This window comes from Cotesia glomerata, linkage group LG4 (assembly GCF_020080835.1).
Source record: "Cotesia glomerata isolate CgM1 linkage group LG4, MPM_Cglom_v2.3, whole genome shotgun sequence".
NCBI lineage: Eukaryota > Metazoa > Arthropoda > Insecta > Hymenoptera > Braconidae > Cotesia > Cotesia glomerata.
In genome coordinates this window covers 209,597-227,829 of record NC_058161.1, presented here as the reverse complement: position 1 = coordinate 227,829, position 18,233 = coordinate 209,597, and the positions used below count along the sequence as shown (strand labels likewise).

The 18,233-nt window shown below is 37.0% G+C and overlaps 3 protein-coding genes across 3 annotated transcripts; all 3 read left to right on the top strand.

The window, feature by feature from the left end:
• Window positions 1–207: 207 nt before the first annotated feature.
• Window positions 208–2,100, top strand: LOC123262621. Its single transcript, XM_044724897.1, has 2 exons — window positions 208–560; window positions 631–2,100. The coding sequence occupies exons 1-2, from the start codon at window positions 549–551 to the stop codon at window positions 2,077–2,079; spliced, it is 1,461 nt and encodes a 486-aa protein (XP_044580832.1). The 5' UTR covers window positions 208–548; the 3' UTR covers window positions 2,080–2,100.
• A 1,742-nt stretch (window positions 2,101–3,842) lies between these two features.
• Window positions 3,843–13,205, top strand: LOC123262619. Its single transcript, XM_044724895.1, has 9 exons — window positions 3,843–4,085; window positions 4,163–4,840; window positions 10,952–10,990; window positions 11,422–11,697; window positions 11,770–11,968; window positions 12,049–12,299; window positions 12,383–12,667; window positions 12,784–12,986; window positions 13,048–13,205. Exons 1-9 carry the CDS (start codon window positions 4,077–4,079, stop codon window positions 13,136–13,138), a joined length of 2,031 nt encoding a protein of 676 aa, XP_044580830.1. The 5' UTR covers window positions 3,843–4,076; the 3' UTR covers window positions 13,139–13,205.
• Window positions 13,206–14,372: 1,167 nt separating this feature from the next.
• On the top strand, window positions 14,373–17,689 carry LOC123262620 (probable inactive serine/threonine-protein kinase scy2). The gene is made up of 2 exons (XM_044724896.1): window positions 14,373–14,546; window positions 15,421–17,689. Exons 1-2 carry the CDS (start codon window positions 14,388–14,390, stop codon window positions 17,290–17,292), a joined length of 2,031 nt encoding a protein of 676 aa, XP_044580831.1. The 5' UTR covers window positions 14,373–14,387; the 3' UTR covers window positions 17,293–17,689.
• Window positions 17,690–18,233: the final 544 nt, after the last annotated feature.

Genomic DNA, 18,233 nt, shown 5'->3' with positions numbered 1-18,233 from the left:
TTAACCATTCTTATTTACACAAATAAAATATATGATTACGTACATGGACACCTCTCTTACTTATTCCTCGAATTTATATTTATGCTAATTCAATAAAATATATATTTCCTTGTAGCTGATAGATAAAAAATAAAATAAATAGTTCTCAGATCTCTGATTGAATAAAAATATAACGTCAAGAAGTTCGAGTTAAACTTTGAAAAGATGATCGGGATTCTCCTTCGAGATTTCCGAATTGCTTATCGATATAACAATAGATAGATGTAACATTGTAACAAGTGTCAAACGGTAACAGAGTATTGCTCAAGAGTTAGTTGTATTGATGAAAGCGACAAACAGAGTTAAGAAAGTCTATTGTAATTCGAGGATGGTCGTGACCCAACAGTATTTATATATGTGCCGGCATCACCGGTTCAATTTAGTCACCGTGGAATTGTTCATCAGCAAACAATAATTAGTTTCACGTCATCACCCAGAGTGTCAGTACACCAAGTTTTAGTTAAAAGTTTTAAATAAATTCAGTGGTGGCTATTTAAAGTGTCTTTAAAATGAAGCTTCTGGTAAGACCGTGCATTAAACACCCCTTGTAATATATATTATAAATAATTCTGATAAATAATTCACTTGCAGATAGTCTTGGGGTTGGTTGCAGTGACATTTGCCGCCGAAAATAAAACCATAAGTGCCAGAAGCGATGATATCGATTTAATAGACCAAACCGAGGATAACAGTGCGGGAAATCTCCAGAAAAGAGAATCTGGATATTTATACTCGCGACCTCGTCCGTCTTTTCCCTCCAGGATTAAAAACATCAAAAATAAAAGACCCGGCCACGTGGTGCGACCTTTTATGACCTACGGCCCACCTAAGAGTCCGGCTTACTCTCCCTCGAAAAACAAGTACCAAAATGTTAATTCAAACCGACCGAATCCGCAATACCAGACTCCGGATCCGTTAAAAATCGTCGAGTTCACGAAGCCCAGCCCCATCGCCAGCCAGAACGAGGAACCTTTCAAGGCAACTTCCGCGAACTATCTACCCCCGAAGAATCAGAAGCTTCCGACGCATCCTGCGACTTACTTCCAGCAGTCTCAGAATTTCCAGAGCCAACAACTCTTGCAAAATCCTCCAAATTTGAGCAGCCAAATTTCAGACGCAGCCCAATTTTTGAGGCAGAACGCACCCGCGATTTCGCAACTGTACAAAGCGCCGGCGACCAATCAAAACTACGAGCCTCTTCCGGAGCAGAATCCAACCATAAGCTCGCGGTCTCACCAATCGGAAGCTCTGCCCTCATATGCTTCCGGTACTCTAGAGCCCTACCGGTCTCTCCAGCAGATCCAGTCGCTGGAAAAGGACCAACTTATAGCGGAGCTTCGTCAGCAACTGGCTACTGTCCATGACTCTCAGAGATACGCCACAGAACAAGGACACTTTTTTTCAAACTTAGACACCCAAAGTAATAAGGGACTTATTATCGGGCAATCTGCTTATGGGCCTCCGACTGCAAGTGACCAGCCAGCCCTGGAAACTCAAAATACCAATCAAGGAAACTCTGTTCCCACGTCGTTTGGAATACCTGCCGCGTTTCCGTTTCCTCAGTACGCGGGGGGACTCACGCCGGTAATTGGAGGGACAAACTTTGTGACCGGTACCAGTTTGCCGACTTTCTTTGGATCAAACGCTCCGGGACAGATCGACTCGCCCACTCACTTCTCTCTTCCAATTCCCAGTAATAACAAGCCTCTGACGCCTGCGAACACAAAGCCTTCTTTCCCGTCTCTGCATCCAGTTTATGGGACTGGTGGACATTATCCAGCGCTTGATCCTCATCCTCAACTCCAACCACTTCCTCATCCACAGCCACAGCCGCAGCCCATTCACCCAATTCAAACCGTCCATCCAGTCCATCCAGTCCAACCCGTCCTCGGAGTCCAGACAGCTCCTGTCAGCCCTGTAATTTTAAAACCCGTAAAACCAGTCTTCCCGGTCTACTACCCGAGTGTTCCCTATGTAATACAAAAGCCGTCTTTGGCAGCCCCATCCTACTCTGTAATAAAATCCGCTCAAATTTGGTGATTATCTCACTATTATTGTTATCAAACTACTTTTGTAAATAGTTTTTATTTTTATTTATTTATACTAAAAAAAAAAAAAAAAAAAAATAAAGAAACATTAAATTAAGTACTTGCTTGTTTTCGTTTTTTTTTTATTTTTGTTTTTTGGTAAACACTTTACGAGTATGACTATATTAGGGGCGATGATGTCGATGTAATTAAGAGTGGCACGTCACCTAATATTTAACGTTGGAAAGTCGACAGGTAGACGTGAAAATTGTACGGTGTACGTGCTCACTTCTTCCCGGGTAAAAAAAAAAAACTCTCACCAAAGTTCAGTTACACTTGACTCCCTGATCGACGTACTGTATTATTTAGATCGCGACCTCGAAAGTCATTTAATATGTATTCCAGCCACGCGCCCTTGTCTCTCCTGCATACTTAATACCCACAGATCAAAAGATTAATTTTATAAATGTCACTACTACTTTAACAAAGTCAACCAACACCCACTCTCCTCCACTCAGTTCACCCATTTTTACATAATTAATACACCTTAAATTTTCCTCTTAAAATTACAGTCATTAGAGTTAAGTGTAATTAGCTTGAGTGATATGCATTTGATATTATATTCAAAGTCAAGGTTTGACATTCACATGTTTTATTATACTCTTGGCTCATGAGTGTCTCAACGGAAATTGCATTCACTTTCTGTTACTGACCCAAATATACGCCTTTTCATTTTAATCCACTGAAATATATACTTTTACTTATATTTTATATATAAATATATATCTATATATCTATTAGTTTACTGCCGGTTAAATTGAACCACATGGGGATTTCCTACAAGTCTATTGACTTTTTAGTGTTTTATTTGAGAAACCATGATGCGGTAGCACCTCTAAAGAAAAAAGAAAAAAAAATTCTTAAGTACCACACCCTATTTTTTTAAATAAAAATTATCTTTCAATAAGAAAGAAAACAAAAGTAATTTAATATCACAACACACTCAATTAAACTCTCATGCCATTGACTCCAAGTTGTTTATCGAGAGTGAAAGGTTAAAATTACCCTTTACTAAGCTAAACGCTCTATAGCTCTATTGAAAACTTCAATTTACAGATGAAATGATAAAATAATAACACAATAAAAGTTTTGACTTAGTACTTCCGCTTGCTAAAAGATTGCATGAAAGGAGGTCGAGATATATATTTTTATCAAATAAAAAAACATTCCCGTGAATTTTCATCTAGAATTTCAAATAAAAACCCCTCATTATTATATGTTATATATGTATCTCACAATTTAATATAACTTACACAATTCATACATCAGACAATTAAACTTTCTTCACTTTAAAGTCACGATATCGGAAATTCTAAGCGGTATCTGCTAATTTATTCATAATTCATTTGCATTTATTATTTATGCATAATATCCGTTTGTCACGCTTTAAATAACAATATGATTGGAGATTTTATCCTGGGAACTACCAACAACTCGATAAAAAAGTAACAAAAAAACACATTATTATAATAAACCACAAGAAAAGTAAAACCTTTACTGTTAACATAACTTGTCGGAGCCATTGTCTCAGTTTGTAAAACACAAACCGTTTTGTTCCATTGTTTTTTTCTCATAAATAAATATCGATGTCTTTTTTCATCTGGTACTTGTGTACATACTGCTCTATAAATATGAAATCGTTGGAATGCGTTTAATTTTATATTCATGTTTATGTTTATACATATGTATTGATTAAAATTAATAGCTGCGACAATTTATCCGTCTATGCAGGGAGTTAGTGAGCGTATGTAGATGTAATTTTTGTTTAGATTTTACCTTCACCTAGACCTCTCATTTCTCCCATATATAAACAAGAGGGGATCCGGATATAAAGGCTGTCCCCTCGATAGTATAACTATCACTACCGACACCAACACTCTTAATCACTTGCTAGCCACTGGAGTGAATTTTCCGTCGCTGATACAAATAAAAGTCACCCCTCGACAGACAATGCGACTGGTAAGTTATTTACAAAATCAATCTTTCATTATTATTGCTATCATGCACTCATTTAATCAATCCTTGTGTTGTGACAGATATTGATAACAATATTGGCGTTAGTGTCATCTGGATTTTCGCGAGACTTTCGCAACGAAAGACGGCTACGCAAGTATGGGCCTCTACCTCTTAAGGACAAAAGAGGCTCAGAATATCCTGGTCACCCAGGACATTCTTACTTCATGCCGAGTCACCCCAATGGACCCTACTCTGGAGGAAGTTCTAAAGGCTACGAAGCTTTAGGAGGTTACGGGCCTCCGTCCGGTTCAAAAGGCTACGAAAGTTACCTCGTGTCGCCCCCCAAAGGTTACGAAAGTTCGGGACATTCCTCTTCAAAAGGATACGAGGGTTTTAGGAGCTACAGCAGCAGTTCAACACCTTCGAAAGGTTACGAGAGTTCCAAGCAAGGAAGCGGAGAAGCCGGATACTCTCACGGAAGCTCAGGACAGGGTGGGTTGAACCTCGCAGCGTTAACTCTCGGCCAATCTTACGTACCAGCTATATCAGCTGGCAAAGGTGGACCAGTTACTTTTGGATCGCAAGGCCAAGCTTACATGAGCCAGCTGTACTCTTCTCCTGCTCAAGCTCTGTCTTCAATCAACCTCCAAGGTCTCCACGGATTCACCAGCTCTCAAGGTGTCGGCATTCCAGTGATCAGTCTGGGATCTGGATACTCTTTACCCGCTGCTGTCTCTACCCAAAGCTACGCTCTTCCAGTTTCTGGCCACGGGCTGGTCATCCCAGCTGGCCATGGCTCTTCTCACGCTCAAACCGCCCAGTCTTCTTCTCCAACACCAGCTTCAAGTTACGAAACTTCTTCTTACCAAGTGCAAAGCGGATCAGGCCCCAGTTACCACGTTCCATCTTCCTCTTCTTCTTCTAGTTCTAGTTCTGGTTACCAAGTTCAAGCTCCGTCGACCAGTCCTAGTTATCACCAACCACAACAAGGACAAGGTTATCAGGTTTCAATAAGCCCAAGCTATCAAATTGCCTCGAGTCCCAGTTACCAATCCAGTGGAATGCCGTCCAATTCCAACTATCATTCTGGATCTTCAACTTCTTATCAGGCTGCTCCCTCCAGCGGGTCTTCATCATCCGGAGAATCTAATTACCAATCATCGTCCTCTTCGTACTCTGAGCCGAGTTATCACTCGGAAAATAGTTACTCAAACCCCTCTTACTCTGTTCCAAGCACTAATTACGGAACACCTTACGCTACTGCCCAGAAAATAATTTACTCACCCCCTTCTCAGTACACTGGGCAGTCTTCTTATCCTCCGACCAGTTATTCGAATTCTGCAGTTTCTTACGGGCCCGCTGAAAGCTCTCAGAGTTCTTACTCGTCCTCAGAGTCGTACTCGGCTCCTCAGTCCCAGTTGCAAACGTATTCGGAACACCAAGGTGCTTACTCAAATCCTAACCCCATGTACTTGAGTTACGCGTACAAACCAGGAATGTACAGGAATGTAAAGGCTGATCCAAAATACGACACTATCTCATACTCAGATTCAGACCAGCCGATGGAATAATTCTTGCCAAATTTTAATTGCCTATTTTTTCTTGGTATAAATGTTACTCAATATTTATTAATGTATATTTAAGCGATTATTTATATAATTGTTATCGAGTATTACATATTTTTTACGTGATAATTTAATGAAGAGTTGTATTTTTTGTTGATAAAAAATCTTAAAATATTAGTATTGTGAAATCTCGTAGATTATTAATAATTTAAAATATTGTTAAATAAAAAAATGGTGTATAAGAGAAAAAAAAAAATGAATCATATGTATCATGAATTACAAGAGTAAACACCTTTCTAAATATTTATTAGTTGAGAAAGTATTATAGAGCATGTACGATGGAAAGTACTCTATTTTATTTATTAATTCGATATATTCCTCTTTTTAACTGCTGTTATTACTTATTACTCATTTTCATGTATAATTAACTGTTTTAATTTGTCATTAAATCATATATATATGTTTTAAATGTACACCAAAAAGTTCAATAAATAATAAATAAATGAAAAAGAAAGAGCTGTTGAATTATTTAGATTTTTTTTTTTTTTTTTTTTTTCGACAAATGGGTCAAGTAGTTATCCAGCTTAGCTTAGCAATAACTCTGAAATCATTGAAAGCTCATTTCCAATGATTTTCGCGTTATAAATAGCCGGTATAAGCTTACATGCTAAAAGTGATCGGTACGATGAATTGAATGGGCAATGCACCTGACCCACTTTTAACGTGCATACGCATACATTTATTCATTAAAGTATTTTTAAAAACCAAAAATAACAAAAGTCCATGTGCGTGAATGTTTATTTAAACATTATTATTAAAAGTTATTCATTTTATGATAAAAGAATGAGTGATTTCTTGCAAAAATAAACCAACAAGAACCAGTGGTCAGTCTTAAAAAATCATGAGAAAATCAACTTTTACTCTTTACCGAGGAATCTGAAAATCATTAGTTGACTTTCAGATCCAGTGAAAGACTTTAACAAAAAATTAAATAATAAATATGTATTAATCAGCACTATGATTAACATATGAATAATAAATCTACGAAAGCATGATTAATTGACCGATAAAGGTAAAGGTATAATCGTAGATTTAAAAAATTTCCGATTCTGCGAGGCGTGGTCTTAATCTATATGTATATACTCTTCTAGCAGAAGTGCGGCTAGATCGGGAGAAAGTGAAGCAATGAGCCTTTTCTCTAAAAAATAAAAAAAAATAAAAAAAAAAAAAAAAAGCACAGGATGCCGGAGTAAGAGCCAAGACCCGCAAAAAGCAAAAAGAGACAAGACAAAAGGATAAGACCGTTTATTTTTCAATGTACTGCTGGGGGTTCCTTTCTTTCCGTGATTGTGATTATATTTGCAAGGTTCGTGGCATCGTACCAACTAGACCAAAAAAAGTGGACGAGCAGTAGAGGGCATTATCGGGAAAGTGATTCGAACTATCGAATAGGGAGTTTGCGTGCAAAGATGGAAGCACGTCCGGTATTTTATAGTCTATCGCCTACACGTACTGCTCTATTCTCTGTATTCTGTATTCTGTATTAATGGACTGGGAAGAAAACAATAGACTGATTTGCCTGGGAGGCGAGAACAAATGAGACATTAATTTGGCTTGGAATAATCAACAGAAATAGGAGAATTGTAGACAGTAAAAGTCTCTTTCACTATTAACTATTTGTGTAATGCAAGAAAGAATCCAAGCAAGAACTGATAAAATAAGGCAGCCGAAGAAATTTATTACCCAAACGAGTTTGATTATATTTTCACTGCTTTAACGAGTCAAGTCTCAACTCTGATCGAGAGATCTCAGCTCATTGATCGTCTTCAAGCCAATTCAAGCGTCGTTTCTTCCATTACCAGCTTCATTACCGTCAATCCTCACAATATTATTACTACCAATTGCATACGAGCTGTAAACCCGTGTTTACACTTATACATATAAGATCAGGGAAAAGTTAAACTAGTTTTCGGAATTTTTCATGATCACCTTACCAGACACTCCAACAGTATAAAGGAGAAATTCAATGTCAGAGTCGTCATTAGTCCTCGAGCTCGCCTACAGTTAACTCTGTGATTCAACTAAATTATAATTTTGCTCTAACTACTAATTAATTTTAATGTGTAAATAACTTGTGATCATGAAAATCATTGTAAGTAAACAAATAATAAACTCTTTATTTATATTTTTAATAATGTTTTAATCAATAACTATAATAATGTGATGTGTTAATTAAATTATTTATATAAATTTTTGAAGTGAAAAAATGATTTATTATTGTCGGTATACCCTCAAAGGTTAAACAATACAATAATTTGTTTTTGTTCCAGATAATTTGTCTCTTGCCGGTGATATCTGCACAAAGATACCGAGGACCCAATGAAGACCCGTTTCTGCCGATTTATCCCATCTACCCGTACAACCCGAAGTTGATGAAGCGCGGCGTGGAGAAGGATTTTTTGTCCCAACTAAACCCAGAAGTTTTTGCACCAAAACACACGCCCCGTGACTCCTCGTACGTTAATTATTATTCTGGGAACAATAACCGAGATCAGAGCACGACCAGCGGTTACCCTCAGGCGTACACAACAATGTCCACGATTAATTTACCCCAGAACGTTAATTACAACAACAATCCCTCGAGTCTCTACAACTATCCAGTGAGTGTTTTAGCTCAGCCTCAGATGTACACCACTGCGGGCAATTACCCTCATTACCACTCAAATTACCAGCAAGCTTATTACGCTCAACAAAGCTACCCCGGTAAGAGCCAAGAGAAGCTACGCAACGAGTCAACCCCCAAAGACACATCTTTCATCGACGGAACCAATTACATAACCATCGTGAAGGACCTCAAGGACCTGGAGACCCAAGCGACTGCTCAGATACCCAACGGCTCTTACAGACTCCTCGGATTCGAAGGAGTCCAGCGTCCTCCGCCTCCATCTCCGCCGTCTCATCAACCAACTGCCGCTGCTTCTGGATACAGGTACCAGCATCTGGATCAATCGATGGCCCAAGCTCTAGGAAAACTTCTCAGCCAGCAGGCCGCGACTTCCCCTTCAGCAGCTCCAACTTACGCTCCAGTTGCTCAGAATCAGTACGATCCAAACGATGGATACCTTCCGCAATTCAACATTCAACAGAGCTCGCCAGTGATTGCCAAAACAGGACTCGCTTATGTGATGAATCCCATGCCTCTGAACATCGTACCAAGACATATTGCCCGTGGACAGGACTACCAGGACCCCAGGAACCAGGTGGTCAGGCCAGCAGTCACTCAAGTCTCTTTGGAACCTTCTCAGGGCATCTACATCCCGCCTATGAAGGTCAAAAGTCCCCTTCGGTACTCTGATTACTACACGCAGGCTAATAATCCTGCACCCACGTACCCCCCCGCGGATCAGCCGACTAATCCTGCGTATGTTTATCCTGCTTACGCGGGATACGCCGGGATGGCCAGCCCCGAGATGAACTACAGGATGATAGACAATAATAACAATTATTACGCTACCAAAAGAAACATCAAAATGTCTTAGATAATAATAGTTAATAATGTGAATTTTGTTTTTTTATTTTTAGCCTAGTTATGTTTGTATTTATTTTTTATTGTTATTGTTATTGTTATTGTTATTGTTCATGGTTATGCTCGTTTTTACGAAGTTGTTTATTGAAATAAAGTATTAAACATGATGAGAATTTTGAATACATTAATGGATATAAGATATATCATAAGCATAAGAGAGTATTATGTTTAGTTATGTATGGTATATATTAAGGAGGAAGACTTTCTATCTCGATATATTTGATATCTGGATGAAAAAAAAGAAAAAAAAAAATATATTGTAGATGGTATTTATTATGTACAGAATAACAGAATAACAACTCAGATCTGATTGTGGCTTGAACCAGGATAAGGATGGTCTACTTTGTTTTTTAACATTCTCTCAAAAGTATGCGGTAGTTGATTCGTTCTTTTTTGGTAGTATTTATATAAATACATATATTTATATATGGCTACTCATATCCGTGGATGGACACCGTTTACTTTCACGTGTTTTTTGTAGTTCATATTCCAGTAAATTTAATTTAATCGAGAATCAGACTAGGGACCAAATTAGAGCTGTTTTGATGCCAACCAAAGAAAGGATGATTTGTCATGGCTCTGTTTTTTAATCCACTGGCCATGAGTCTCTTCGATTGTTCTCAGTAATTTCAATTATCATTAAAACACAACTTACAAATTAAATTTTTAATTCCACTAATTAATTTATTTCAAGTCGGTGTAATTAATAACAAATATTAATTAATTTTTTTTTTTTTTTTTTAAATTGATAATTAAATTGGTATTTTTAATTTTTAAATAACGTTTGTTTAAATAACAATCCATAATTCATTTTACTGGCCTGTAATTACGATGAATTATTGGACAGGAGTTGAATAAGCTCATAAACTGACGGTTCCTAAAATTGACAGCTTAATTTTACACTAATTATTTTTCGAGAATAATTAAATCTAAATATTATGTATTTATATATTGTAAATTGCAAAATCGATCGCTAAAAAGGAATCTTACGAAAGTGGTAATTGGCTACGATAATTACTCATCAGTATACATATTATATATACACTCGCGGTCTGATATTAGATTCAATCGATATTACAATTTCCCACGTTTAAATTCCCTAACCACGCATTAATTAGTCACGACTCTTACACTCAACTATTTAAATAATCAAACATCATTTATTTAATTTCATTTATTTACTTATCGATGATAGTAATTATCCAGGAAGACTGCTCGATCGACGCTTCCGTGTTACTAAATATATAAAATATTACACAGCTGATTTATATTTATATTTTGGGGAATAAATCACCTCATCGATTTGTCCTTTTTTTAGTTTCTTTTACGGATTATGAGTAAGAACAATGGTAAATGCTTAGGATAGGCCAAAGCAAGGCGTGGATATTAGTAACCTTCTAAAGAAAGTGGCCTTGCAGTATCCTCGGTGGGCTAGGTACATTTATAATAGAATATAATGGAGTGTATGGCCAGGAGAAGCCATTGGTCCGCGAAAGATCGGCAAAGTGAACGGGGAACTAGGTGATTTCCTCGTTGCTGGTGGATGGTGGTTGCTGGCTCCAGTTGGATCAGTACTAAATTATTACGTTCACCATATAATAGCCGGAGAGTGAAGTGTTGCACCTTAAGCGGTCGCTCCTGGCTCTTTTTAACGAGAGTAGAAGGGGCTTTGCCTTTATAACCGAACCTACTTGCTTTTAATTTTGTAGTTCAGCTAGATCTTTTGTGTCGTGTACTATTTTTCACTTAAAATCATGGTGGGTTTAATTAATATAATAATAATAATAATAATATTATTTGCCCTTAATCCTCAATCAATATATATCCTTGTCAGATAAACTTTGGTGTTACGATAAAAGGATTTTGTTTTTATTTCTGTCAGTGTGTTTGGATGCATGACTTCCGTCAACAATAAAATTGACGTCTCTCGTCTATAACAGACTTTTACTTTAAATTGGTGCTCAAACAACATTATCGGAAAAAATAATAGTCTATATAAAGAGTGGACAGTTCCGTATGCATGTACATGACCTAGAATTAATATTATGATCTGCCAGTGAAAGTGGAATTATTTTTTTTCGTTAGCTTGTTTATGTTTTTGCTGTTAAATAAAAAAAATAAATTAATAGTATCCAATTTATTTAGCAAGCAGGAGGATTGATTAAAAGATTTATATTTTTTATTTCAGCGGCTGTGTGGGTTTAGTGGATACTACGCGGTTGTAGTGGGTTTATTATTAACAACAACCGCCGCGGAGAAAAAAGTTAATCTCGAGGATATTGAGAGGGATAATCTACGCTCGGAGGGCAGGACCGGGAGTTCCAAGGGGACCTTACAGCAAAAAAGCTACCAAGTTAAGCCGGAAACAGATAGTGAGGATTATCGATCAAGTAGTCATCAGTACGAGGCTACCAGGGGATTCGGGTCGTACTCTTCCAGAGATAAACCGGGACACCATTATCATGTAAGATACACATTATACATTATATATTTACAGAGATTAATTATTAATATTTTATATTTACTTACCTTCCAGGCTGATAGTTACATGCAAGCGAACCAGCCGAGCTTTGAGTATCAGCACCAGCCGGAGGATAATGACAATGCTCAGTACACAGATTATCAAGAGCAGGATCCGAAGCAATATTATTTTACTCCGGAAATAAATGTCGGAAATCGGTATCAAACGATTCAGCAGAAAGTAGCTACTGAGAAAAATTCTAATGGATATAAAAGTACTTTAAATTAATTACTTTTTTTTTTTATCAATGTAGACAATTGAGATTGTTCTGTTAATTGACAATTATTATTAAAGGCACTGTGTACATTCCAATGAGCCAATTGTTGGCTTACTACGCGTATTTGTCGGGTCAAAGGTCGCAGAGTAAGCCTCTAGAAGCTCTCGGAGGAGAAGGGAGCCACCAAATGTCCGTTCCTGTCTACACATCGGACCCCTATGGTCGCTCTCCTGTTTACATGTCCTCAAAGTTGTCATACAAACCTCAACCGCAGTATATTACATACGCGTCCCAATATCCATCGCACACACAAGCCGTCCTTGGGAAGGTAATTTCAATTTCAATTATAATTACAATTATATAATTACAAATAGCGGCATAGAAATTTCCATTACTTTTTAAATAAAACAGAAGGGACAACCGAGTAAATTATACTCGCACGTGAGCTCATCCTCCAGCGGCACGCAAACGCAGAATCAGAACAGCCAGTACTTAATTCATCAGGAATTGATTTACCCGGAGCAGTACTCGACAATGGGGACGCACCAGGTGCAAGATGACGCTAAATCTTACACTCAAACGGACTCTCAACCTCCGAGCAGTCATTTGGAACAGTATTACCGGTATATTACCCCGGAACAGTTGCAGTACTTGGTATCCGCTAAAACAATTTATCAACAGCCAGAGTACCACCAGGTATACTTTTATTATCATAATGTATTTATTACACTTAACATTGACGTATTGATGGTTAATTGCCGTCCAGTTATTTATTATTTATTATTTATTATTTATTACATTGACGTGAATAGAGTCTTGAAACGCCAGAAGATGGTCTGATGCCTCCGCAATCCCCGGCGCAAAATTTTAAGTCATCGTACCCATCATCAGCCAGTGAAAGTACGCGATTACATTATTTGCAAAACCACCTGAGTCATTCATCCTCATCAGAGCCGAAATCACTTCTTGATTCTTATGTTCCAAGTCACATTATTGCTGCGCAGGATGTTGAAAGGTAAAAAATAAAATAAAATAAATATATAGAGCTGATTGTTTTATTTTATTTTTTGTTTCAGATATCGCGAAAGGCCAATTAAACTTGAAAGCGGCTTCCTTCCATCCAAGATAAACTTTATCCACTCGTACAAAAAACGAAAAACTCAATAAGAATATTTTGTTATTATTATTAGACAAGTCCTTATATCTAGTCTCGCAGAATTTGAAAATATATTACAATGCATTTATTTTTCACAGTAAAATAAATATAATAAATAATAAATTGATATATGTAATAAAAAATTTCTAGATCCATAGATTTGATTATCTACGTGTTATATTATATGTTATATTGCGATTTCTAATTCGGACGTAATGCGTAGTGTGTGTCTGAAATAGTATTTGCATAATTCACTTGTAATATCCAGTTTTATTACATTATCCAGTAATCGATTTATTTTAATAATTTAATTAACAACAATTAAACTCTAATAACATTGAAATTAACTAAATCATAAGCATAACGCTTATTAATGGTTCAAGACATGGTTTTATTATTACTCCAATAAGAAATCATTCTTATTTTCTATTGTTATACTTTGTATTAATCAAGCTAACTTAAATTAAGTAATTAATTAATATATATGTAACTCGATGAATATAAATAAATATTAATTGTAATTTTGATTTAAATAACCATTGTTTCTTTTTCATTTCACTTTCCACAATTATTATTTTCGTTGATTAATTAAAAATATATATTCAAAGAATTTAACTATTGATAAGGAGTTATTATAAATTATAAATTGTAAATTAATAAATACAGTAGACTAGTCAGCTGACAAATTGAGAGTTGGGATGAGAAAGCGGTTTAAGTGATGAGCCAATCATCAGGGCTTACTTGCCTTGAAATATTTCAATAAAAACCAACAAATAATAATCCCGACCTATCAAAATACACGCTTTATACATTCACTAATTAAATAAATGAATAATATTAATTGTAAATAAATGGTTAAACGCCCTACTTAAAAATAAACGGTGATTATTTTAAAAAATGATTTATGCAGTTACTTGAATAGTTAATTCAGCGAGTGATTAATAATAAAATAAAATAATAACAAGTTATTGATGAATGAGTAAAAGTTGTTAAAGCCAGTTAAAGCTTCACTGGTGAATATATGAAGCGAGAGAGACCGAGTCGGTGATCGAAAATCGATCGGCACGTGGTTCGTAAGATGGTATTGGCAGATGTCTTCCTGGTTCGTTCAGTTATGTGTGTGTGTGTGTGTGTGTGTGTGTTGAACGTCTCACTAAAGTGAAACTGTATAATGGATGGGATAGGATGCCTGTATTGGTACCTTGGAATCGTCAGTCGAGTATATTCTGGTCCCAGCTCATGTGTGATGCTGGATAAGTGATGGGTGATGGGGAGCGAGGGCATATAAGGTGGGATGCTGTGGTCTCTACTCGATCAGTACCAAACGCACTCGACCCAATCGAGTTAACAGTTAATCGTGACACTCGACACTTTTTATCGTTTTTTTTCTCTATCGAGATGCGACTCTCTTGGATCTACGTAAGTCTACTTACTTAATAAACAATAACATATTTATTTACACCAGACAATTAAGTGCTATAATTTTTATTGTCCCTTAATTTAATTTAATATTTTATTGGTTTATTTATTTATTTCCAATATTTTTTATTCGATTTTTTAAAATTGTTTCCTGGAATTGAGAGATGTAATTACGGTGAAAGTGTTTCCGATTTTCCAAACACGCAAGATCTTTCGGTTTAAAAAACTGGCAGATGCTCATCCTAATAAAAAAAAAAAACATCTCACGAATCTTTCTTTGCTCAGTGAAAGTCTTTAAAGTCAATTGCTCTATTATTTTGTCAACCGAATATCACACAGAAGAAAATAATATTTTATTCTTAGACGTATTCATTAAAATTCTTCGTTTTTATTAATTTACAATTGAGTTAAAAAAGAAATAACAGCAGATTTTCCAATTAAACAAGGTCATCATAATGAAAGGTATTTAAAATTTAAACGGTTAATAAAAGTGAGACACTGAAAAAGAGGCAGTGAAAGTAACGATCTCGATACAGATTTATATCGGTGTCGTTCAATGACTCGGAGTAGAGATGAGAAAAAAAAAACCCGGCAGCAGGCGAAGTGAATGTTGTTGCTGGTATCACATTAACGGTCTATTGAGGTTACCTTGACTTTCGTGTAGTTTGCTTGACCTTACTCATTGACATATGACCGTGTCAACGAGTCCACTTGCTACCTGTACCAATAAATCAAATTGAAAAGTTTTTATTAATTAAATATTCATTATAACCATCAATACTATTGACTTGTTGCTTCTGCCTTCTGCAGTTCGAAAGTTTTTAAGCGCATCCGGGTCATCAAGTTTTTTGCTAATTACTTTTTATTTTCCCAGATATTTATTTTGGTGACGCTGGCAAGCTGCGAGCCCGAGCCTGAAGCGGATCCACCAGAACAGCTCAGTGACGATCCAGCTAATTCAACAGACACTGAAGAGCCAGAGTTGAAGCTTGACAATCTATCAGGGCCGCTGTTTCTCGTTGAATTTGTAAACGAAAACTCAACAGACGAAAAGTCGAAGCGGACGATAGACAACAATCTCGGATATGGCTATCTGAAAAACAACCTGTTCAGCGGGAAGTACAATTACTACTTTCCAAATGGAAAGACAGGAACCACAGTGACCATCGAGGAGTCGTTAACTCCCTTCGAGCCGAAGACAATTATCGAGACGGAGAAACCCCCCACGAAGCTAGAAGGCGACTGGACCGCCAGATTTCCGCCTAATCAGCAGGTCTTTGGCCAAAGAACCAAGCTCAGAAAGTACAACCCCTCAGACTACACTCACCAGAATCAATATTCGACCACCGCAAAGCCCAGCGTTGCTTACACGACAATTCGTCCGGAATACAACCAAAATGCGTACACCACAGCCAAAACAATCTATCAAAACTCGTTCTCGGCTTACTCGAGCACCCCCAGCCCGAATTACAATTCAGAGTATGTTGCTGGACTCCACCCTCCGGGAGCTCTCGAGTCGACCACTCTGATGCCTCCGTTGTCTGATGACCCCGCGCAATTCAATATTCCAAGGTTCACTGTCGAGAACGGGATCAGGTACGAGAACAAAATAGTCTGGAAGTATCCCGACGGAAGGATCGCCGAGCCGCCTTCGTCCTTTATAAATCACTACTCAGAGTACTCCGAGCCTCAGAGGGCCAAAGTCAATCACCAAAACGCATTCCGTGAGACTACAGGATTTAGAAACCCGAATGGGCATCAACCGAGCCACGTTTACAAGAATAATAACCTCAATAATAATAACAACAACAACAACAACAATAACAATATTTACTCACAACGTCCGGCGACGTTTCCAACTGACCAAGAGTCGTTTTCGCAACGTCCAGGTGGCACTTCTCAATCACAAGCTTTCAACCTTTCTTATCAGAATAATTATGGCTACAGACGTGGTAATAATAACAATAATAATAATAATAATAATAAAGACAGGTTTGAACAGAGACCGTACTCAAAGTACGCAATAGACAGCTCTAATCCAGAATACACACCAGCACCAAACACTTTGCCCCGAACCACCGAGTCTCCGCAAATACTCACCCAAGGAGGACAACTCTCACCGCAAGTCCTCAATAAATACAAGCCCCAGGTCCAGCAGTACTTGTCTAAATTGTTCACAAGCTCCAAGGAGTCCAACAAGCCCTACGACTCCAACAGCTTCATTGAAAACAACTACGAGCAGCTGCTAAATTACAATCCTTCAATTTCTCAATACGTTAAAGATCCCTCGTCAATTTTACAAGCCTACCCGACCTTTATTCAATCAGGAAAGTCTCTTGTGCCGGTGATTATCCTCAGAGTTGATGGAGTTCGTCCAGTGGAGCAGCAAACGCCAAACATTAACCTAAAGTCACTGCTTCAGCAGTATTTGTCTCAGTACGCCAGCGAAGGAAGAAATCCAGGAAACCACAAGTCCAATCAGGAGTTCCGGCCCAGTCCTGTTGATGATCTGACATACTTGACGGAAGCGCTCAAGCGGTTTTCACCCAACTCTCAAGAGCCCACTCGGCTCGCCAATCATCCGCTCGAGTATGAATCCACCCGATACACTCACGAGTCCAGTTATGACACTATTAATTCTGAAGTAAAGCCAGCTGATTCCCAGAGGTATAATAAATTCACTAAAAAAAATGGACAAAAAGTTAAAAGCGTTCAGATAATTGATGGTCCTCATTATACTAATTAAAATTATTAATTGAGTTCCAATCACTTAGCATTTTATTTACGAGTATCTGTTTACGAAATTTTATTAAGATCTAGGGTTCTCAGGTCATCTGTTTTTTTTTTTTTTTTTTTTTTTTTGGTTGTTTGATTGGTCACTAAGTAGATAAATGTGCCATTAAGTGACGTTTAGCTGGCTATCTATAATTATAATCAATAATAATTATGCTCATTACTTTAAATATATTATAGATTTTATAATTAGTATTAAGACGGGTATGTGCAATAAATGAATATTAATAAAAGATGGATTTGCTTGACCAAATCTTGACACTTCATAAAGGTACCTTTCATTGTAAAAAATAGATTTTATGTATGTTTTTTTCTTTATTTCAAATAAATACTGTTGTTTTCTATGTAAATGATTTGTTTTATTTTATTTTAACAAAAAGATAATTTATCTGAATAAAAATATTTATGGCTTTGAGGGAAAACCGCAGGTATTAAATAACCGATAAATCTTAGGTTGTATTTATGAGCGATGATGATATCTTAGAGCTCGCGTCGATTAGCAGTAATTAGTAGCTGGTAAATAAAGTAAGTAAAATAAAAGTTTTTAACTTTTTAAGTATACGGTAGAGATGATATCGAAAGGCGGATAATTTTTTTAGTTTTCACAAGCCTGGATGATATCGCGAAATCTAACAACGGTGCAGGCGCAATTAACAACAAACCGTTTAAACATTGTTGGTATAAATGCCTTGGTACTCGATCTTTTTATAATTCTGCAGTACAAAATACACTCATCAAGCCTGTCTGAATAGTCACAGACTCTTGAGAGAATGAATAGTTTACGAGCATCGTCATGTTAATGCGTGTGTTTTAGAGCGAGCAAATCCTGTGTCTAGCATTGCGAAAGTAATGACCGTCAATTACGTATTCGTTATTTGTTTCTCTGTAGCTAAC

What these genes read in the sequence shown, in the direction of transcription:
- LOC123262619 (XM_044724895.1), top strand. An exon ending in AACCGGGACACCATTATCAT is followed by an intron (nt 11,698 to 11,769) that starts GTAAGATACACA and finishes CTTACCTTCCAG; the next exon opens with GCTGATAGTTACATGCAAGC. An exon ending in CACAAGCCGTCCTTGGGAAG is followed by an intron (nt 12,300 to 12,382) that starts GTAATTTCAATT and finishes TAAATAAAACAG; the next exon opens with AAGGGACAACCGAGTAAATT.
- LOC123262620 (XM_044724896.1), top strand. Translation starts at nt 14,388, where the DNA reads ATGGGTGATGGGGAGCGAGGGCATATAAGGTGGGATGCTGTGGTCTCT. An exon ending in TGCGACTCTCTTGGATCTAC is followed by an intron (nt 14,547 to 15,420) that starts GTAAGTCTACTT and finishes TTATTTTCCCAG; the next exon opens with ATATTTATTTTGGTGACGCT.